We start from the raw sequence: 24,502 nt of genomic DNA, 5'->3' as shown, positions 1-24,502 counted from the left end.
CACTGCAGTTTTGAACTGTAAAAGAACACTAAATATTCGTGAATAGAGTATCAATCTTCTAAAATAAAAAAAGAATAATCATGAAAAAAAGACTTTTTAAAAAAAACAAATTTTAAGAAAAAACTAATCGCGAAGGTGCGAAAAGTAATCGCGATACGCTTAATTCGAGCCCTGTACATACGCATATAAATATACAGAGGTATATATACAAATATATTTATATATACATATACATATACAAATATATATATATTTATATATATATACATATATATGCATATATATATATATATATATATATATATATATATATATATATATATATATATATATATATATATATATATATATATATATATACATACATACATACACACAAAAATTCACCTCAATGGTGAATTTTTTTTTTAATTAAGGCAAGCAGAACAGTTATAAATAATCCTTAACAGACAACATCCTACTTTAAAATATACTATTGAAGTTGAAAATAAAAATAAGATACTTAACTCTCTGGATATAACTGTTATTAATAATACACCAGGAGAATATGAGCTCAAAGTTTACAGGAAAGATGCTATAGCCTATATCCAAATCAAACTTCATTCTAATCATGATCCCAAAATTTTAAAATCATTATTCAACGGATACATACACATAGCATACTCAATATGCAGCAAAAATAATTTAAAAGATGAGATAAATTTTTTAATTCAAGTGTTTACTAAAAATGGGTACAATCAAAATATGCTTAAAGATATTTTTAAATCAAATGCTAACCTAAAAACGCTATTAACGTCTAAAAATAAATCTAAATTACCACGCAACAGCCAACCAGGAACCTATTTAATTAAGTGCAAATGCTCCAAATGTCGATGAATCAAAACTTCATCTATGAACAAGGGTTCAGCAACACCAAATATTTTGACTGAAGGCAAGTTAAACCAAGTCTGCATTAGCTTTGCATAAAGTAAATTGCAATGAGGACATTGAATTAGATAAAGCAGAAACACCTAAAGATGAGAATAAAAAATTTAAAAGAAAAGTTGAAGTTGAGGATAAAAATTTAGAAGACAAAGAAAAAAATTTGAAAGAAAAAGATACAAGAACATCAATATTCTCCAATGTATGGTGGTATAAGTTTGGACAATGGACAATATGTTCAAACAAATTTTTTGACCTCATTATTTTCATATTTAAGTAAAAGAAACCATTATAAAGGTGACTTCAAAATTAAAAAAATTTTGTTGTTATTTAGCGGTAACAATTTTTGTAATTATATTATATGCTGATGATGCCAATGCCTATAATCCGGCAAAAATTTCAAATAAATTATTTAGTATTGAGAGAATTTGTATTATCTGATGTTTTAAGTATAGTATATATATATATATATATATATATATATATATATATATATATATATATATATATATATATATATATATATATGCGGTAGTGGTGTTGTGGTAAAGCGCTCGCTTCATAAGCGAGAAGTTCGGAGTTCGATCCCCACCACGTCCCTGGTAGTACCGCGCTCAACTTGTTTCTCCGCGCAGCGGCCTTGTTCGACGAGGTTCATGTTTCGGAGTTATAGAGTTGAGAGAGGGTTATAACCACTATTAAGTAGCCTCCTCATCTGTAGTGGCGTTCTTGGCCTTGAAGAGGTGAATAACAAAACAAACAAAAAAAAATACATATATATATATAATACTAGATTATAATACTTATATATATATATATATATATATATATTTATGAATATATATATATATATATATATATATATATTTATGAATATATATATATATATATATATATATATATATATATATATATATATATATATATATATATATATATATATATATATATATATATATATATATATATATATATATATATATATATATATATATATATATATATATGTATATATATATGTATATATATGTATATATATATGTGTGTATATATATACGTATATATATGTATCTATATATATGTACATATATATATATATATATATATATATATATATATATATATATATATATATATATATATATATATATGTATGTATATATTTAAATATTTTTTTCTATTACTGTTTATTTAGCATCATTTCCACATTATGAATGTTTTGTACCGGTTGATCCAGATTTTCCTAATTGTGATACAAAGGTTCAGGTAAATTTTTTCTTTTAAAAATTTAATTTTTATATAAAAGTTTAGCAATTCCATCTAATGTTTCTAAGAATAAGCTTTATTGTTTAAAAAACATGGAAAATTTTCACTTTTATTAAATGCACTTTAAATTATTTATACAGACTATAGACATTTTTTAAAATTTAAGTTTTTTTATATTTTACTTTAAGATACAGAGTTAAATTTTAAAAGTTATGCTTAAGCTTAAATAGGTCTTTAAAACAGAGCGTGCATTTTATAGTAGTATCTTTAGGATGCCATGGCATTGACATATTGTACTGACCTCAAATATTAAATTTTTTATTTTTATCAAATGCAATGCAAATTCAAATATGGTAATGTAGCCTATTATTAACAAATAAAAATATGTATTTAACTCCCGTTTGATGGCTACTCCTTTAGAATAAGGTATCTATGTTTATTAAGAAAGATAATAGAGTTTATAAGGTATGTTTTATTATAAATCTAATGGTATCTGGGAAAATTAGGTTTAAAAAACTAGATCATAAAAATTTTCATCAGATTGAAACATTTGATTTGATTACTAGAGGTGGTTTGCTAACAGTGGCATTTCTTGTATGACTTTGCGTTGCTCCTGGCAACATCTCTCAATTGTAGATTGTGCAATTCGGATAAGTGGTAAATTATTAGGTAATAAAACTGCCTCTAAGAGATTAGGACACTCAGAAGCTGATCATTGGGTTAAAATCTAATAGAATAAGAATTCAGCTAAATCTGAAATCCTAGGCCTGATCTAAAACATGTAGTACTGAAGAATCAACTTTGATTGACAGTTTGTTGTGGAATCTATTTTTGAATTGTTTATTTTGGAATCTATTTTTGAATTGTTTCTGATATGCTTTACCACCACATTGTCTCCTCTGTCAAAATCAAGCACTAAAATGCACTGCTTAGTTTACTCTTTAGGAAGAGTTCTGCTGGTGGAAAAAGCAACACATTTAAAAGAAAGTTCATTGCTCTTAACATTTACTCTGGGGACAACATACACAGTGAATATATTGCTCAATCATTCAATTGTTTTTTCAAATTTTGCACTTTTTTTAATTATTGCTTCAAGGCATTTTGAAACAATTAAAAAGTGTTTCATAAATTAAAAACATGTATCCAAGGAGTGCTCTAGTTTTTCTCTTTTTTTCTTGCAACCTTTGTAGAGAACTTTCATGTTCAAATAACTTTATTACTTACTTACAAATGGACTGGTTACTGTTGGATTAGATAGACTTTGATTACCTTTTACTATTACTTTTTGGGATGCTACCAATTCCCAGATTATTAGCCAGCCTTATGGCACCACATGTCACAGAATTCCTAATTGGTTTAAAATTCCCATTAGGTCACAAAATGAAAATGTTAGTTCTTGTTTTAAATCATTACAATATTAAAATATTTCCTTATACACATTATGAAGTACAAGTGTTTTTGTTTGTTTTTTAATTCTAATTCACTCTCAACAAGGCTGCATGCACCCACTAATAAGTTGGGAGTTACTAGAAAACAAAGAATAGTGTTAAGTAGCAAAGAAACAGTTGACTGAGAACTTAAAAAGTTATAGATGGTCAGGAAAATATACTTTTAAAGTTATAGATGGTCAAGAAAATATACTTTTAAAGTTATAGATGGTCAGGAAAATATACTTTTAAAGTTATAGATGGTCAGGAAAATATACTTAAAAAGTTACAGATGGTCAGAAAAATATGAAGATGAGGAAGAGTTTAAAAGCATTGCTGGGGATAAAAAGATGAATAAAAGTTTTTAGAACACGAAGAGACAGTAAAATGATGCGACTTTGCTGAATGTGAGTTCCCCTTCCCTTAATTAAAGTTCTTTGTTTCAAAATGTTACAAACACAACAGAAATATAAGTTTTCAGAAAGTTGTTCAGCAAGTCGTTGACGGTTTCAATGTTTGAAGGTAAAAATAATCATATAATAATAAAATTAATTTATAATAAATATTTAAAATAAATATGCTGAAAAAAATAAGTTTAATCTTAATAGAATAAATCTTTTTAGCTTCCATTAATTTTCATATTTTTTCTGTACTGATCAGCATTTTTTTTTACACTTTGCTATTTGTTATTTATTTTAATGACTTGGTATCTTGATAAAAACACTCAAATCCTGTTATTTATACTGACAACATAGTTAAGTTCCTAGGAAAGATGTATTTATACTGACAACATAGTTATGTTCCTAGGAAAGATGTATTTATTATAGAATCATATCTTTTATCCAATATAGAAGAAATCTCAAAATGGTTTATGAAAAAAAAGCTGATTCTCAACCTTGCAGTCAGTAAAACAGAGTTCATGCTGTTTGGTACAGGAAAATTGCTCTCAAAACCAACACTATGAACCTTTTTTACAACTTTTTACTTTGAGCTATAAATACCTTGGTATCGTTCTAGAACCTGCATTAAGCATGAATATTGTAACAATGTTTATAAATAACAATGTTTATAAATAACAATGTTTATAAATAAGGATGTTTATAAATAACAATATTTATAAATAACAATGTTTTTAAATAACAATATTTATAAATAACAATGTTTATAAATAATAATGTTTATAAATAAGTTTTTGACAGATTAAGATTACTAAAGAAAATTTGGTAATAATGAAAATTTGGGTTTTTCTTGCAGCAGAACAGTCTTTTTCTATTACCAAAGCAATTTATTTATGGTTTATCATGTTCAAAATTTACCAATTACTTTGCAGTGGTCAACCATGCAAAGCAACAAGAAATAACAGCCATCTAATTAAAGTTCCAAAAATTTGACTTAAATATGCTTATTAATATGATGTAATGATAACAGAGATGTAATAATTTATGAAATATTTTATCTGTATAAATACTTGTCAAATCAAAAAAAAAAAAAGGAATTCAGACAGGTTTTATTAAAAATTTTAAACTTAAAAAATGAACTTTAACACATGAAAAATGAACTTTAACACATATAAAATGAATTTATTTGAAAGAAAAGCTTTAACACATAAAAAATGAATTTATTTTAAAGAAAAGCTTAGAAAAGTTCCGCATTGTAATTTAAATTTAGTTTAAATTCACATTAAAAATCATTGTAAGTCTTTATCTTTATAAAATATTTTTAAATTAAACAATACTGTTATAAAAAAAAATTATAAATAAAATTTAAAAATTTTGTTTAAAAAAAAAATTTAAAAATTTCAAAAAATTTTAAGAAACTTATACTTATTTAAACTTTTTTTCTTTCTTTAAAACATTTTTCTTGTTAATTATTTTTTCAATGAGGGGGCAATTATTTATAGTTGAATTTCTTAACAATCAAAAAACAAATAAGAACTATTAAAATTTTTATTTAACATTTTGGCTTTAATAAAATCTTTGCATACTCATAAACTAGTTAATCATTTCTAATCGACTTTCATTCTGACAAAGAAAATGACAAAGAAAAAACTTTTGTTAAAAATCAATATCATAACTGAAAAAAATCATCTTTTCATAAAATTGTTATATAAAATTTACTAAAAAAATTCTCTAGAATATTTTTAATAAATTTAATAATTTTTCCAGGGCCATTTCAAGTTTTGCTGACTTAAAAAAAAAAGGATAGGGGGATATCACACCCCCACACCCTTTCTTAGCGCCGTCCTTGAATTTGCCTACAAGCTTGATTATGATTTATCTGGCAATGCATTTATATGTAAGTGCATTAAACGCTTTTGTGTATTAGCACTTTCATAACGTAACGGAAAAAAAAAATTGATTTGAAACTATAGATAAATAGACAAAATAGTCAAATGTAATACGAAAGCTTTAAAGTAACTTGAATTAAATTTATTTTTAAAAAATTTATTTTTCTTTAACATTGTTTGGAAATTTTAGCAGTAAAAAAAATTGTAAAAAGAAGCATTTTAACATTTTGAAAAGAATTCAAATTAAGTTTAATAAAATAAATTTATATTTATTAATATTTAATAATAAATTTAATTTGAATATAATAAAATGAATTAAAAATAAATTTTTTTTAAAAAATGAAAACAGAAAACAAAATTTATTTAACTATCTACTTTTTATCTGATAAAAAAGAATTTCACAAATGGTTTTTCAACAATTAATTTCTGCTTTATGTTTTCCCCATAAACTATTTTAAAAGACTGTTTATAATAATCTAATTCAAAAAAGTTTTGCTGTAAAGTAAATGGAGTAACACATAGGTGGAATAGCCATTTTGTACGCAAAATTAAAATGGTGTAGCGCTTCTTAACAAGGCCTGCATGAAATTTTATTGAAAAGATTTGTGTAAGAATGGTATCAGCGAATCTGTACAGCAACAAAATTTGTTTTGGTACATAGTACATGGTACATTAAAAAGATGTACATTAATAAAAAAGGAGTATTATTTCTTCATAGTAAAAAAATCAAAACAAAATCAGAATAAGCTACTAGAACAAAAAATTTTGAATGGAAGTTTTAATATTGAAAAAATTACTTTTAAAGTTTTTTTAACTCTGGATGTCTCCAACTTGATCAAGACCATGGTTTTGTTTCAGAGTTGAAGAGTTGAGAGAGGGTTATAACCACAATGAAGTAACCTCCTTAACTGTAGTGGTCCTCTCAGTCTTTGGAAGGTGAATAGTGTTAAAAAATGTATATACATATATATATATATATATATATATATATATATATATATATATATATATATATATATATATATACATATATTTAAACCACGCATATATATATGTATATATATATATATATTTATATATATATATATATATATATTTATATACATATATATATATTATATATAAATATATATATTATATATATATATATATATATATATATATATATATATATATATATATATATATATACACACATATATATATATATATTATATACATATATATGTATATATGTAAATATATATATATATATATATATATATATATATATATATATATATATATATATATATATATATATATATATATATAAAATGTGGTTAAACCCTGCATAAATAGGCCTTTTTAAAAAAATCCAGCAAGGGCTTTTTGGAGCAAGCATGCCACTGGCGTTGGTATGTTTGAAACATACTTGAGTCAAAAAAGAAATTCTTTATTGTATCTAATATTTAATCACATATTGGCAATCTGTGCACTGGGTCCAATTGCTATTCCAGACACAAGCGGCATAGCTAACTTACCATTAGTTGACATGCTAAAGTACTTTTTTCATTTCTAATTTTCTCAACAACTATTGTTCTCCAAATTACATGGATACTGTTTGAGAATTTCTTTTGTCATACTAAGTTCAAATTTGAAACCTGCTTAGTTAAGTTTCTATACTACGAATATTGGTTTTTATGAATATTTCAAAATATAATTTTTTGTTGTAGAGTGTTGTATCAAAGTTATTGTTTTTAGTTATAATAATTTTATGATATTTGATATTGGTTATCAATATTTTGATGAAAAATTTATATTATGTTATAGAATATTTAATACTTGGTACAAAATATATTAAATGTTTACTTAAAGAAAGTCTAAAACTAAAACACTTTAAAACTATTTCTTATATATAATTTTTTTTATAAATAAATTTTTTATATTAATTCGTATTTTAATTTATAGTGGTTGTCAGTAAATTGGAACGCTTCAAAATACATTGAGGCAGGAGTTAATGGCTCTTTATGTTCATTTCTACAGTATCTCTCTTATGTGAGTATTTTATCTCTCCTATGTCAGTATGAGCATTACTTTTTTTTATTTATCTTTATCTTAATATATATATATATATATATATATATATATATATATATATATATGTGTGTGTGTGTGTGTGTGTGTATGTATATATATATATATATATATATATATATATATATATATATATATATATATATATATATATATATATATATATATATATACATGTAATAATTTATATACGTATATAGTATATATAATAATTTATAATTTTATTTAATTTTTTTTCAAATAGAATTATAAATTATTATATATATTGCATAAATTACCGGTAAATATAATGCATGCTAACACAAGTTTTGCAAAAATTTAATTTGGTATTATAATCAAAACGTAATTGTTTTGCACAAAGCAATTTTTATTTAAAACTATAGTTTTTGTTCATTTTACTGCTTTATAATGTTTTTAAAAATCTTTATTTAAAAATTTTTTTTTCTTAATTATATGCCAAGAACCTTACAAATTTTTAAATCATGTTGATGGAAATTTAATATTTGGGCAGAAAAAGTTTGAATATATGGAAACAGAACCTCTTTTGTTTTTATCAGTAATATATATGCAATTCACATATAAGGAACTGCTAATCAATAGAAGCTTACAGCCATAAAAAGCTAGTTAACATTTGGTTAATGGAGAAAAAACATTTTGCTAATGAAGAAATATTTTCTTAATGGAGAAAACGTTTTTGTTATTCCATTTCTGAAAAAGTTTTCGATTTTCTAGTTTATCATCATTAGCAGTGCTAATATTAATACTGCTATAAGAATTTTCTAGATTAAATAAATTCACAACAAAGTTGTTAACTTTAGTAAATTGCTTTTAGTTTCCACAAAAAAAGTGCTTATCTTAGTTAATACTTAGTTTTCTTTTATAAACAACATTGCAATAATGTCATTAATGTTATATTGACTGTTACAGAAAAAAAAGCAAAAAAACAAACAAACGCATTTTGTGAGCAAAAAATCAATCTAAAGCTCAAACTTTTTTTTATTCTATAAAGTTTGCACAAGAATAATATAGTTTGCACAAGAACAATATAGTTTGCACAATAGTTTTTAATTTTTTTTATTATTATCTAAAAGTAGAAAGAAAAAGTAAAGAAAGTGATTTTTATTTATGAAAAAAATATACCTTTGCGAGAGCCATAAACTGCTAAAACCAGGCCTCTTGCGAGAGCCATAAACTCCTAAAACGAGGCCTGGTTTGAGGTGGACTTGTGGTTTTAGGTGGACTTGTGGTTTTAGGTGGACTTGTGGTCGAATGGCGTTAAGTACTAACTATTCATGTTATAGATTGTTTTCCCAAACTAAATATTTTTAAAGCAACAATTAATAAACACAAAATGTTATGAAAATCCCCAAAGTTAAAAGTATAATAGTTCCTTATTAAAAGATCTACATTAGGGTGCTAAATATTTGGGTGTTAAAATATTTGGGTGTAATGTGAGGTGCAAACCAATTCTATTATTTTGCTTTATGTTTTAATCTTTTTTTTTTGTTATCTGTTACTTAAAGATCTTTTTTTGTATTATTTAGGTTGAACACGAATGTCCAAAAAGTTTTAGGCAAGTTATTGAAAGCAAGAAAACAAACATAAAGAACTTGAAGTGTGAAGTTAAGCCTCACAAAGATTTTCCAGATTGTGATGCCAAAATTAAGGTTTTATTTGTGATGCTAAAATTAAGTTTTTTTGTGTGGAAATTTAAACTCTTTAATTGATATTCTCATGGATTTCTTTTTAAATAAATCAAAAATTGTTTATTTTAGTGGATGCGAAATTCTTGGAAAACTGATCCATTATATGCTCATCATGGTGTCGATGGATCAGATTGTTCCATAATCATATATTTAAGTGAAGTAAGTTATGATCATTTTCTTCTATAATCATTAAGGTGGGAGGAAGAATAAAAAATTAAATTTTCAAGTTGTGATACTGTGAAAAGGGAGACTTACATATTTTGACTATAGATAAGAGAATTGTGTAATGCACAATTATCTGTAACTATAGTGATATCAAGTAACTATAGTGATGAATGTTTTTTTGTATTAATCGGTTACTTTGTGTGCTTTACTTGCCGCTTGTTGAAAACAAACCATGACATTTTTATCATTAATAAAACAGTGTCATCACTAGAAAGTTTGTTTACTTCAAAAGATTTAGCTGCAGTAAATATAGGCAAGTCATTTAATCAGAGCTGCTTTTAGCAAATTTTGGTTAGTAGTCACTAGGTTTTTGATTGAGAGTAGGCAGTCATTATGAAGGTATTAAAAAATTGCTTTTAAAAAATTATTTCAGTCTGTTACCATAAGTTATTATGTCATAATATTGAATTTAAACAAAAAAATTTCAAATTTAAAAGAAAATTAGCTACGATAGACCTTGCTCAAGTTGAACTTTTTTTATTTCTATCAACAAAAATATTCAAATAACAGTAGAATAGAACAGCCACATTTAGGCAACGACAAAATATGTTTGAACGTTATCATAAAAATTCGAGTTAATAAGCGTTAAGAGTACACCTGTTAGTTGAAGACGTAAAACAATCAAGTCAAACATTATTTTATTTAATTTAAAGGTGGAAGGTTGGTGTCCGATTCTTGATGGACGAGAAGTTGAAACAAGTACCTGTCCGATACCAGATGATCCTGAATATCCAGATTGTAAAAAAAAGATCGAGGTGTTTAATTTTATTTTTAAATTTATTTTTATTTTTAAATTTAAATTATCTAAAATTTTCTCCTTAGTTTATTAAAATTTTTTTTTTCATTGTTACACAATATTATTTTTATAATCAAGTTTTTGTAATTTAAAGTTAATTTTTATTTGTTGTAACATTTATAAAAAGTAGTTTACAATGTTTTTTTTTTTTTTACAGGTTTATTTCTAAAGACAAATACAAACAAAAACATTAAAAATAATTAAAACAAAAACATTAAAAATAATTAAAATAAAAACATTAAAAATAATTAAAACAAAAACATTAAAAATAATTAAAATAAAAACATTAAAAATAATTAAAATAAAAACATTAAAAATAATTAAAACAAAAACATTAAATATAATTAAAATAAAAACATTAAAAATAATTAAAATAAAAACATTAAAAATAATTAAAATAAAAACAATAAAAAAATATTTTCAGTTTTTATTTAATTATTAACTAGATAATAAATTTAAAAAAAAAGTATGATGCAAATGTATGCTAAAAGGTGTTTAAGCTTCTTCTGGAAGATTTTATTGAGAAGCTGCATTGGATTTTCTAATTATATGCTCTACTTTTAGTATAGCGTTATCAAAAAAAATATATGAATTAAAATAAAGTAAACTAAAAATAGGTTTAGATTTTTCTTAGTTAAGTATTATTTTCTTATTGAGTGTTTTATTTAATTTAGTTTCAACACTACAACCTTGTAAGTTTAGCATTGAAATATGAAAGTAATTAAATTAAAAAAAGCATTTCAAATTAAAAAAAAAAAGTTGCGTAAAAAAGTATATTGCACAATATTTACTGTGAGAGGGCATAAATTCTAGGATAGCAGTATTTGGTATGAGAGGGTGTAAATTCTAGGGTTTAGCAGAGATAAAATAAAAAAATTTTTAGTTTTTTTTTTTTAGTGGATGAAAAAATATTGGACCTCTGATATTTGTTATAGTCAACTTGGAGTTAATGGATCTCAGTGTTCCTTTCTTGCATATATTAGTGAGGTAGGCCTTGAAGTTTTTATTATATTAGTTAAATTTTTAAATCTTAATTTTTTTGCATTTTTTATTGGGGTACAAGATTAAATATATAATTTTTAGTATGAACACTTTTGTCCTCTGATGCCTGGAAGATCTCACGCAAAACTTCATACTGATTCGAGTTTTTCAACTTTAAAACCAGTGAGTTTATTTAATAAAATTATTTAACTTTTTGTGAAAAATACAAGAAAAGGATTAAAAAATATTTTTTTTGGAAATGTATGGGAGAATGAATAAAAAAATGTATGTATTTATAGATTTTGTAATAATTTAAATTTTTTTATTTGAGAATTTGGAGCAATTAAATTTTAATGGTTTAAAGAAAATACTTGAAGATACTGGAGAGCCTTTAAAAGTTTCATGGGTCGTCGCTAGAATGTCAAGAATGTGGAAATCTTGGGTTAATGCTTTCAATAATCTAAAAAGTCGTATGAAAATTGACAGTTATTCAAAAAAAAAGGTTGATCGTTTATCTATCATTTATTCTTGTTTTTTTTTATTTGCAATCTTTTGTTCTATACATCGAGCCAATTACTTCTGATTACATTTTTTTTTGTTTTTTATTTATTTCAGATTTTCATTTATATTGGACTTTTAGCTGATGAGAAAATATATCATTTTGCTGACACAGCTAAAAAAGGTGGTCCTCTTGGTGAACTAGTTCAATGGTCCGACTTGATTGCTTCGCTTTATTTACTTGGACATGAGTTGGTTATCTCCGTGTCAACAGAAAAAAAGTTTAAAATGGCTTTAGGGAAGTAAGACTTGAAATTTTTTTTAAAGTTAAAAATAATAACAATAATGTAAATAATTAGCTAAGAGTGTCATACTTTATAATTTAAAGTGTTAAAAAAGAAAAGTATTATTTGCAAATAACATGATTCGACATTGTTTGCAAAATCAAAAAACTGCAAACCAGTATTTCAATTTTTTATTATTGTTTAAAAGTATTTAGATGGAAAAAGTTTTTTCTTTTCATTGTATCAAAAGTTCATATCAATATGGAAAGTGACAGTTTTATATCAAATTGACAATGATGGAATAGAGATCTGTGCATGGAGAATCTGATTGGAAGTTTTACTAGCGCAACGACTTTTGTCCTGTATCCCTACAGTCTTGTATGGGACCAGCTTTAAAGAACTATTTACCAATATAGTTGTGCCTCAGAGAATCCGTGATTTACAAAGATTCTCAAATGATTTAAAAATAGTAGAATAATGTTCGTGTCAGAGATTTTGGCCTTAATGTTTTTGCCTAAAAGTAATTCTTTGAAATGATAAATGCTTGTTTATAAATGCTTGCATAACTATTGTGGATCATATAGGAGTTGTGTATGTTTAAAAATACAAATGTTAGATATTTGTATTTTCTATGTCTATATACTATAGGCATATAGAATATAAAGTAAATATAAATTTCTAACTAGTACACAGGATATACATCTAATATATAACACAAGAATGTCTTCTAAATATGAAAATTAGATATAGAGTTCAGTAAAAAAAATTAGATTTTCAAAAAAAAAAAGGAGCTGAATTGATGCTCCATGTTGAATTTGTTTTTTCTGAGACAACAAAAAGAGAAAAAAATGTTTTTAAGTTATCAAAGTTTTAAATGTACTTAAAAGTCCAAAAGACAAAGTCAAAAGATTAAGGCAGAAAGATAGCAAAAATATATTAATGTTGTAAAGGTATTTGAAAATATTCTTTAAAGTTTTATTAGAATTAAGCAGCAAAATAATCCACAATGCATTCACCAATATGTGTTTGGGGTCACAATAGCATACTGTTTGAGTTCTAAAAATAGAATTTTTTTTAGAAACAAAAGGCATTTTGGGATTGGTATTTGGACAAACATTGCACAGAAACAATATAGTTTCTTAAAAACGCTAGTGGTTGTGGGACTGATATTCGGACAAACAAACAATTTGAGGTTACCAAAACTATACGCTATTCATTCACTAATGATGTTTAGGGCCAATATGCCTTCACCTATCATTGTTTAGGGCCACAATGCATACACAAATGATATTTAAAGAGCTTAATAAATCGTGTCTAACATCACTAGTTAAGGGTTTGTTCTGGTATATTTATGATTGCGTGTAGCCTACATCGTATAATTAATAAATGCAATAAAACTTACCTCACTACAGAAAAACAAAACATCCAAATCTCTCCTAGATTTGTGCAAAATAAAATGATTTGGAAAAAAAAAAAAAGTAAGAAATACTTAAGGTTCTCAAATAAAATATTACTAAAACAGCTGAAAATATTAAACATAAGAAACCTTCATTACCACAAATTTTTATAATCTATCTTTTGTAACTATTTGCGTTGTTTCACTCTTTACTATTAAGTCTTGCCTTGTGCAAAATTCTAGAAACATACTTGCTCTTTGTGAAACTGGTTTAATGTTGGCTGTTCCATCTCATATAACACCAATAGTTACATCCTTGGCCTTGGACTATTAGACAACCCTAATAATTGGAAAGAGCAAACTCATAAGAAAAAAACCATTTGACCTCAGAAATGTTTAATAAATTTTAAAAACTGCACCCTCATTTGAAGAAAACAGAAAGAGATATATAGCCATGAAGAAAAGGACTCAAGCACATATTTACCAGTAGTGTCAAAAAATAAAAAAAAAACAGTACTAATGTTAATTAAAGGTACATATGTGTGTTAGGGGTTTAAATTAAATACATATGTGTGTAGGGCTTGGTATACTAATTGATGATTTAAAGATCTTTTTCAATTTAGAGTTTGGTTTAAGACATCATTCAAGCGTAAAATATATCTATTAGATTTTACAAAAAAAATTTTTTTAAATTTTAGATTTGTAGATGTTCAAATTTTAACTTATTTGTGAATACATGTATCATTTGTGTCTATATATCTTCATCTTTTTGTGTATTACATTTTTAGTAAAGATGCTTTTTTAAAAAAACACTCTTAAATTTTGTTTGAAGTTTGAGGAAATAATGTTAAAGTGTCTATTGTTTTTGTTTTGTTAATAATTGTGTGTGGTGTAAAGGAGTATAAATGTTAAGGAGTTTTTATTAGAAAAAACTAAAAATTGAAGAAAAATTTTTTTTAATCATTATAACTTCTACTATTTTTACTTATACTATGTTATTACTTTAATATTATACTTTAATATTTGTAGCTTATACTTTAATCTACAAATATTTAACAAAAATAAATTTATAACATTTAATGTAAAAGTTATAAAAACATGATATGTATGTTACATGTTACATAATGTAACATCTTTTTTATGTTTTAAAATTCATTTAGAAGTATTTAATTTTTTATATTTAATATTCCTAATTTTATTTTCAATTTACTGTTTATAATATTTGTTTATAAATTCAGTATTAATTTTTTAATCTTGTAGAGGCATAAAACAATGTCTTCTAAAAGTAGTATAGTGGCAACATTTATGAAACTAATAGAAACAGATTACCACAAAAAAGTGAAAAAATTAATGTTTATCAATAAATTCAACTTAAGAATAACAAATGATAATTGAATTTTACTTACGTTTTTGTTATTTTATTTCTTCCTTAAACGATTATTTACTTATGTGAAAGACTGAAACTATTGATTTGTTTATTGCTATTTATATTACATAGTATAATTATTTGATAATAGCTCCATATAAAATTAGAGCGTTATTATGAAACTCCATTATAAGTTATCATAGAGTTCTGTATAGAGATATAATAAATCATAAATTTAAATGGAGAAATTTACTCTGTAGAGAAATTTATTCGCTTTACCACAGCAATAATGGACATCTCTTTAAACAGACTTACATTCAATTAACTAAACTAAAATAACTAAACTAAAACTAAACTAAACTAAACTAAACTAAAATTTTTTTTTATTTAAATTTCTATTTGATATTGCAAGTTTAATAAATAATGATACATTTAAAATTTAACTCATTTTATTATTAAATTATTTAATAAAGTTTAACTTATTGCATCATAACTACTAGCCATGCAGCCATGACTACTAGCCATGGTGCAAATGAGTTAAATTTAAAATATATTTAGCAAAATGTCTGATGTTTTCTAAAATTTGCATTTTTTGTATGTTTATCGGAACAATTGCCAAAGTTCAGCTAAACCAAACGTTCGATAAAGCAGCCAAATGTTCGGCTTAGCCAAATGTTTTGCGCATCCCTAGTTATTAGTGGCAGACCTAAGTTTGCGGTTGCTATCTATAGTTATACATTCTTTATAAAATGTAAAAAAGTTCAAAAGAATATAATAAATGTTGTTTTTAGTGTATTAAAAAGCTCTTCAGTTACTGGGTCTTGTCCTTTCTTCGAAGAGCCACAATTTGATATTGTTTATACAGACTATATGGGAATGACTCATATTGTGAAAGAGTATAAAAACTTCAATTCAATAAGGTTGGTTTGCTTTTTTTAAGGTTTGTTTTTGCTTTTTGAAAAAAAAAATTTTCTTTTTTAAATAACTATGATTTATTTATTAACAATAATTTTTTTTTTCTTTAATAATCATCATGTTGTATTAGGGAATTGTATGTGATTACACTTGCTATTGCTCTTGCTATCTTTTCATGCTTCAACTGTTTTCAACCAGTAAATCTACAATACTAATAATTTCAAAAATGTCATATTTGGTCTTATACTTTGATGATGTGATTTTGTTATGAAACTATCTAATTTGTGCCTACCGCGGTTGGTTTGATATTGCCACTGCGGTTGCTTTTGTCATAATTCTATTGTCTTCCCGCAAAGAAATATAGTTTTGGGTATAAAAATAGTTAGCAGTTAATCTAAGAAATCTGATATTTTCAATATGTTATGGCATTTGTTTCTAAGCAGTGATATATTTTTGTAAATAAAAAATTAAATAAGTTTTAGACCTCTGTGCTCCTAAACTCTTCTTATTTGTGTAGCCATTTATTACTGATACAGTATGAATAATGAATTTATTTATTTTTCCAGATGTCGTCTTCGAATTGTTGATTCATTTGGTACAGAGGCTGATTTTAATGTGAAAGTTGGTAACAAAGTAAATGAGTATGGCAATCTTGCTCTCAACTTAAAACAATATTACACTATGTTCCGTAGGTTCACATTAATTTTTTTGTGTTTCTTTGCACTTACTACTTATGCCTTGACCAGGTTTGAAGTTACCTATGAGCTGATAATTTTGAAGATAATGTTACCAGACACAGATTTAATTAAATTTGAAATAATAATAATATAGTATATTTAAGATAATATAATTAAACTTTAAAATAGATCAAACCTATTTAAAATTTAAATCTCAAAATGATTTTTATAGTCTCATTAGCAATAGAAGCTTGCAGACTCAAAAAAAGTTTTTAAAAAGATCTGAAAAATAATTTACATCAACTTTTTTTCAGAAATTGACCATGTTATTTCATAATAAAACCAATAAACTCTGACCTTGCATTTTGTCCCTTATCAATACACTTACCCTTAAAACTACACCTATTATTGAATAGTTAAGAATAATATACAGTTAAAATTTTTACTTCAAACAGTTTTTAAATTAGTTACAAACTTAAGACTTGTTTAAAATCTCAATTTTTAGTTTAGTTAAAAAAATTAGGCTAAAACATATTTTTATTGAACATTTATAAAAAATATTATGGAAAAGACTTGAATCCATTTTTTTTTAATAACGTCAAGTATTAATGATGCACAGTCAAACAAAACCAATTTACTTGGTTTTTATTGTTTCCTATGGTTTTTATTATACAAAATGCTAAACAAAATTGTAAACATTTTTTTAAATTACTTTTTATCACCAATATTTGAACAGTAAAATATTTTTCAATGAATTTTGAATTATTTTGAGAAAATTTTTTTGAGAAAAGATATTACTAATATTTTTTTAAAAGAAAAAAAAGTTTATTTTACCTAATAGTGACGCAAAAAAACTAAAATATAATTTTGACCACAATTTTTTTAATTATTTATTTAAAACAACAGTAGATGACTTGGAGTGATGAGTCAAATTTTCAGATTCTAAATCACAAAGGAAAAAGTGTTAAAAGGTTTGCAACTGAGAAGTATTGTAAATGCTATTTACAAACAAGGTGACAAAGTAGTGTATAGTTAATAAACATATGGGGGTGTCCATATGATTTTTCTAAATTTATTTATTACCAATTTTTGGTAATAAATAAATTTAGAAGTGGGGTCCATAATTAAACTTTACCTGATAGTAAACCTTTTAGAATAGTCTCAGTTTAGGTGGCATCATTAATTAGAAGTGGGTTTTGGTAAGTCCTCTCCCTTTCTAACTGATGCATTTTTCTTTTACTGCAATCAGTATTATAACAATCAAGTTTAACCACCACAACTGAGTTAACTACCACTACTAAGTTATCAAAATTCACATGAAGTTTGGTATATAAGGTGGTCTTTTATTGTTGGTTTTAAGTATAGAAAACTTCTGTTGAATACAGAGAAGTCAATAGAGAGAATAAAATTAAAAATTGATTGAAAATTAAAGTTTATAAATATTCATAAATTTTTACAAACATAAGTTTTAATGTAGTTTTACTTTAATGAAAACTAGCCATTGTGTAGCCATTGTTACTACTAGTGATTGTTTTTAATTTTAGTTTCGTTTATTTAAATTGAATTTAAAAACATTTTAATGCAATTGCATTGTTTATGTTTATAGCTCACTCCCCTGATAATTCTTTCCTTGGTTTTATTGTGGAAAGTCATGTAAGTCCTAATGAGGATTTAATAAAGGACAAACGCATTGCACTTGTATATGGAAAAGATGTTAAAATGTGGAATGTAAGTTTTTACCTTTAAAATTGTTGGAATATGAATAAAATTTATTAACATTTTATTTTTATATGAATGCAGGAAGAAAGTTTAAAGCATTGTTAATGGATTTAAATTTTTTTCAAAAAGATTTATTATGTGTAATATATAGTTTATTTATAATATATAGTAATATAGTATATAGTAATATAGTTTATAGTATTTATAGCAATAAAGTATATTTAATGATATATGATATTAAAATAAAAATTTCTTGTTTAAAGTTTTGTTGAAAATAAGTCTATAACAATAAGTCTATACTTTATATTTAATATAAAATAGCGTAAATTAAATAAATATACCTACTCACACACAAACACAAGATAAAATGTGTTTTTAAGCATGTACACGAAATAAATGTAAAAAAATAAGCAAGTCATTTTTTTTCAGTGGTTGTATTAAAATCTTTTTAGTTGTTTTGTATTTTGTTTACAACGTGTTGAGGTTTCAAAAAAATATGTTAGTTTTTGGATTTAACTTGTAATTAGTTTTAAAAATGACAAAAAAAGAAGATGTAAGTGAAAAAATTATGCACAAATATTTACAAAATTCTAATAGTAGCTACAATTCGATAGCAAAATTGTTGCAAATACATCCATACACTGTTAATCGTGTTATTCAACATTTTTCTCAAACAAAATCGATCAAACGCAAATCTGGTGGTGGAAGAAAGGAAGGTTTTAAAGATGCAAAACTAGTTAGAAAACTGGTTAACAGTTTTAAGAATAACCCAAGCCTTTCACTAAGAGAACGCGCAAAAATATATGGATTTTCTCATAGTTTTGTTGCAAAAGTTAGAAACAAACATGGTTTTCATTTTTTCAAAGCATAAAAAGTGCCCAACCATTCTGAAACTCAACGAAAAAGTGCAAGAACCTGCAACAGATAGTTTTATGACAATTTTATTTCTAACAATTTCTGTATTATTAAAGACAATTAAACTTATATCAAGTACGATCATCAACAAATTCCTAGTGCTGTTTATTATATTGCCAAATATAGAGGAAAAGCAAATAAGAAATTTAAATACACAAAACATGACAAGTTCGCTAAAAAAACTTTGAGTTGGCAAGCTATTTGCAGTTGTGGCAAAAAATCAGCACCTTATATTTCTCAGTCCACACTTTCTGGTCAAATATATGTTAAAGAATGTTTACAAAAACGCCTTTAACCTCTCATTAAATTACACAATAACAGACATGTTTTCTGGCCTGATTTAGCTTCATTTCATTATTGTAAACTAGCTATGGAATGGTATAAAACGAATAATGTAAAATTTGTGCCTAAAACAGAAAATCCTACAAACTGCCCAGAATTGAGAGTTATTGAAAAGTACTGGGCTATTATTAAAAGAAAAATGAAAAAAAACAAAAAAGCTTTGCAGAAACATTAAAGATATTAAAATATCATTTAAAATAGCATCAAATAGTTTTGATTCTTATTCTATGCGCAAGCTTATGGGTACCACTAAAGCTAAAGCTCGAAATTTTATTAGATTCCCACAGGAATAATTAGTTGTTTTTTTAATGCTTAATCTTCTTATATTATTGTATTAAAATTATTACTTAGTTCGAAATAAAAATTGAGGAGTACTTTTTTTTAGTTGTTTTTCTACTTTCACATTTATTTCATGTACGCGCTTTCATTTTCTTTTAGTTTTTGAATTTAATAACTTAGTAATTGTAAAGTGATTGTTTTAAAAAAGGTTTTAAATAATATAAACTTAAAAATGTTGAAAGAAAAAAAAATTCTGCTGAAAAATTAGCCCTAATTCCAATCAAACAAATAAACCACAAATAAAATCTTTATATTATTTTTGTTTAATGATAAGATCTTAAGCTTTTTTTTTTTGTTTATTTATTTTTATTAAATAAAATATAATTTTTTAAGGAGTAAAAAATCCTGCAAAAATTAAATTGTTTATAATGACAATGTTAATTGTTTAAAATAAATTTAAAATTCGAATTTAAACGAATTTAAATACTTATAGTGTTTGAAATGATAGTAGCCCTAATTTAAATTCCTAGCCTAATTCAAATCAAACAAATAAACCACAAATAAAATCTTTATTTTATTTTTGTTTAATTATAAGATCTTAAGCTTTTTTTTTTGTTTATTTATTTTTATTTAATAATATATAATTTTTTAAGGAGTAAAAAATCCTGCAAAAATTAAATTGTTTATAATGACAATGTTAATTGTTTAAAATAAATTTAAAATTCGAATTTAAACGAATTCAAACACTTATAGTGTTTGAAATGATGGTAGCCCTAATTTAAATCCCTAGCCTAATTCAAATCAAACAAATAAATTACAAATAAAATCTTTATTTTATTTTTGTTTAATGATAAGATCTTAAGCTTTTTTTTTTGTTTATTTTTTTTTATTTAATAAAATATAATTTTTTAAGGAGTAAAAAATCCTGCAAAAATTAAATTGTTTATAATGACAATGTTAATTGTTTAAAATAAATTTAAAATTCAAATTTGAAATGATGGTAGTTCTTAAATTTATTTAAAAGCATAAACTCAAAGGTATTACTCTTGGAAAAAAACTTAAAAAAAAATTCATTTCAGCAACTAGTTTATATCTCTGACTAATTAGTTACTCAACTTCAAACATTTTTCAAAATCAGTTTAAAGTGTATCCTATAGTATGAATTAGTTTTAGAATAAATAAAAAAAACGAAGTATAATTAAGTATAAGATGATTAGTATTATTTTTGTGTTAATAATAATTTTTTTTATTGTACTATTTTTTCATTATTATCATTTACTTGTTTAAATTGTTTAACTAGGATCCTAGAAAAATCAAGTTCTTAGACCTAGTTCACAAATATTTTGAAGTACATGCAACATTTGGCAACCCTGATCTCAAAAAAACTGAACCTGAAACTTATATTCCTTCATATGTTGTTAATCATGGTGTTTTAGAAAGTGAAAAGTTGCACAACCTGCTGAAACAGACAACAGTAAAATTTTTTTTTACAGTTTTTTAAAACTTGTTTAGAGCGTAAGTAGAATTTTACCATTTTACGATACTTGCTAAATTATACATATATGTGTATATATTAGGGTGGAGGCATAAAATATGTAAATTTAAAAAAAAAATAGCATATATATAATTTTAAATAATTAAAATTAAAAAAAAAACGTTACTCCTATTGTTCCTATGGTTCCAGAGGTCCAAAAATACAAAAAATGACAACTTATATGCATAAATAGTTACATACAAATATATTTATAATTCAAAAAAAGTATTTTTACTCCTTTATAATTCTTTTTAAAATACAGATTGCTTTTTTGCACCAAGAACAATCTCAGCTATTTGATATTAGGTTATATAATTTGAATGCTAAGAGGGTGGAGGTGGGGTTTGGTCCGCCAATTTGACTTTTTGAATGCGCATTTATAATACAAAATATTTTCTTTTTTTCGTTTTCTGATTTGAAAGAAAAATATTTTTCTAGTTTAAAACTACTCTGCACAGTTTTTTTTTTAAAAAAAAGATGAGAAACATTTTAAATCTAATATAAGCATGAAATCTATATTAGAAAATTCTCATCGATTTTTGAAAAAGTAAATTATATATAAATCAACATAAAAATGTCTTTTAGTCTGTGCATTATCCTTAATTTTCCTCATTATATATTTTTATCAATAAATATTTCTGAACTAGTAATACAAGAATGCAAGTTTATAAAAGTTTTCTAAATATTTTCTTACCTTTGAACTACTTTGCTTTGAAATAATTTAGGAGCTAATCGCATCTAATAAAAAGCCTTTTCAGAAAATATGTTTGGTTGCTTGCTTTATATGACTACGCACACAATATTTTTCACAACTTGGCTATGGCACTTTGCATGTTTTAATAATTTGCACGTTTTAAAAATGTGCTGAACAACTAATCTGAAGAGATATTTAAAAAAATTAAAAAGAGAAACAAAATCTTAATGAATAATAAATCAATTAAAAGATAAACTAGTAAAAATAAAAACATAAAATTGAATTATTTGTTTAATTTAGAAGCATCTCAGGTAATAGTTTAGACCTAACAGTTAATTTAAATTAATAGTTTCAAGTAAATAATTTTGTTAAAAGTTTTTTGATTTAGTTTTTATTTCTCTTTCAAGTTAATGGCTTGTTTATTTATTAAATGAATCCATTAACTGGAATTTATTTTAATTCAAAAACATAAGATGATGATTAATGATGATATTATGTCTGCTTATTGTTAAAGGTTTAAACTTGTAATAAAAATGCATTAAATGTAAAAATATCACAAAAATAACATTAAACTAGATTTATAGATGACATCTATATTATGGATGATCCAAAAAAAAAACTGAATCTTTTTTTTTGGATTATTATTTATATGATGGATCGTAGACTTTCACCCTTAAATATTATTGAATCCATATTATGAGCAAAAAATATGCTGACCTAATTTTTTGTCTGTTCAACCTCAGTAAGTGAAATCAACAGTTTACTTAAACAATCTTTTACTAGTGCCTTGTTTTTTATTCTCACATAATATTTTCGGTGATGTCTAGTTAGACTATTTTTACAAAAAAATTTGATATAGTAGTATTTGAATTACACTGTACCAGACATGTTCTGCAAGTCCATCAAAGCTAGTCAGGCTAACTCGTGCTCAATTGAGCGGAAGATAATGTGTTTTGGTAATAATGTTGGTAGCTAATTCAATTTTGCTTTAAAACAGTTGATGCAGATAGCACTAAAGACTTTTTTTAGTAGTGTGTTCCATGGTTGAGTGACACAGTTATTGAAAAAGTTAAAGCGAAGAAAGCAGTTTTTCACATTGAAAAAGCTACTTTTTCACATAGTGTTTTGACTGTTGAAGCAAGGGAACACATGATAGTATTGTATATTTTAAGCAGATAAGCAGTCGTGTTAGTTTTGTTAAATTAAAATTTTTTTGTTTGTTTGTTTGAATTTAACAAAAAAAATATGTAACAAAATAAAATTTAACAAAAAAAAGCAGCGACTGTTGCAAATGCTCCGACATCAAAAGCGTAAATAAAATTAAAATAAATTAAATAAAAACAAAGCGTTTTTTTATCCAGTAACAACTTTTTAGGTGTTTCTACAAAATAAGTCAAAAGAAGTTTTCTGGCGCTTTCTGGTTCAGCAGCAAAAGAAGAAAAAGACAGACTTTAGAGAATTTGGGATTTATAACTATAACACAGACTAATCAAAATGGCACTTCTCTCAACACTTAATGAAGCCCTCCAGTAAGTTAACTATTTTACTTTTGTATCATATTTTTTTCTTTTATCTAATAACTGTAATTACTTACTTTTTTCCTTAAGGTTCTCTATAATAATAACCATGACTCTCAGTAAGTCCTTAAGGGCTAAGAGGAACAAATAAGCTCTCATTCTCTTTCAAGATCACCTGTTGCGCTTGATGTGTGATTCAGAGGACTGTGGATCAGTTGAGTTCTCAAACAATTTACATGAAGCTGAGCTAAATGGATTTCAAAGTGATTCATCAAAGTCGGAAGGAGAAACCTTATCCTTGTGAGGTGAATGTGATGCTCAACCTGACTTGATATTAATGCTGACCCCTCCTAATGGTCATTTATTGTTAGTCAAAAAAAGGCTGAGATGTTGATCACATGTTTCAAACTTCTACATGTTTTAAAGCAAGGATATTATCCTTATATTTCTAAGAAAGAAGTTTTTACTTTAAACATGTTTTATTAATCCTACTTATTAAGAACATAGTAGAAAAAGTTTTTTTGATGAAGAGCTGAACCACCAAGACTCTTTACAGTTTCCCACTCTTTTGGGCTAAAAGCAGTGTTTGGAATGGAGGACATAGGGATCAGTGAAGGAAACTTATAGTCTGTGTCAATCAATCCAGCTTATTGCTCCAAAAGTTCTGTATGGATTAGAAAT

At 24.7% G+C, this 24,502-nt stretch overlaps 1 protein-coding gene across 2 annotated transcripts in view; it reads left to right on the top strand.

Annotated features, from left to right (window-relative positions):
* LOC100214696 (alpha-1,6-mannosylglycoprotein 6-beta-N-acetylglucosaminyltransferase A) overlaps nt 1-24,502 on the top strand; it is a 59,505-nt gene that overhangs the window by 5,667 nt on the left and 29,336 nt on the right. For both annotated transcript variants that reach the window (XM_065800525.1, XM_065800524.1), the window contains exons 5-17: nt 2,117-2,187; nt 7,852-7,938; nt 9,522-9,644; nt 9,753-9,842; nt 10,562-10,663; nt 11,602-11,691; nt 11,788-11,868; nt 12,017-12,187; nt 12,301-12,485; nt 16,021-16,149; nt 16,711-16,832; nt 18,428-18,549; nt 21,377-21,550. In XM_065800525.1, coding sequence (XP_065656597.1) covers nt 2,117-2,187; nt 7,852-7,938; nt 9,522-9,644; nt 9,753-9,842; nt 10,562-10,663; nt 11,602-11,691; nt 11,788-11,868; nt 12,017-12,187; nt 12,301-12,485; nt 16,021-16,149; nt 16,711-16,832; nt 18,428-18,549; nt 21,377-21,550 — 1,547 coding nt within the window. The remainder of the gene's footprint in view (nt 1-2,116; nt 2,188-7,851; nt 7,939-9,521; nt 9,645-9,752; nt 9,843-10,561; nt 10,664-11,601; nt 11,692-11,787; nt 11,869-12,016; nt 12,188-12,300; nt 12,486-16,020; nt 16,150-16,710; nt 16,833-18,427; nt 18,550-21,376; nt 21,551-24,502) is intronic.

The sequence above is a fragment of the Hydra vulgaris genome, chromosome 06 (genome assembly GCF_038396675.1).
Source record: "Hydra vulgaris chromosome 06, alternate assembly HydraT2T_AEP".
Taxonomy (NCBI): Eukaryota; Metazoa; Cnidaria; class Hydrozoa; order Anthoathecata; family Hydridae; genus Hydra; species Hydra vulgaris.
This window is presented reverse-complemented; position numbering and strand designations above follow the sequence as displayed.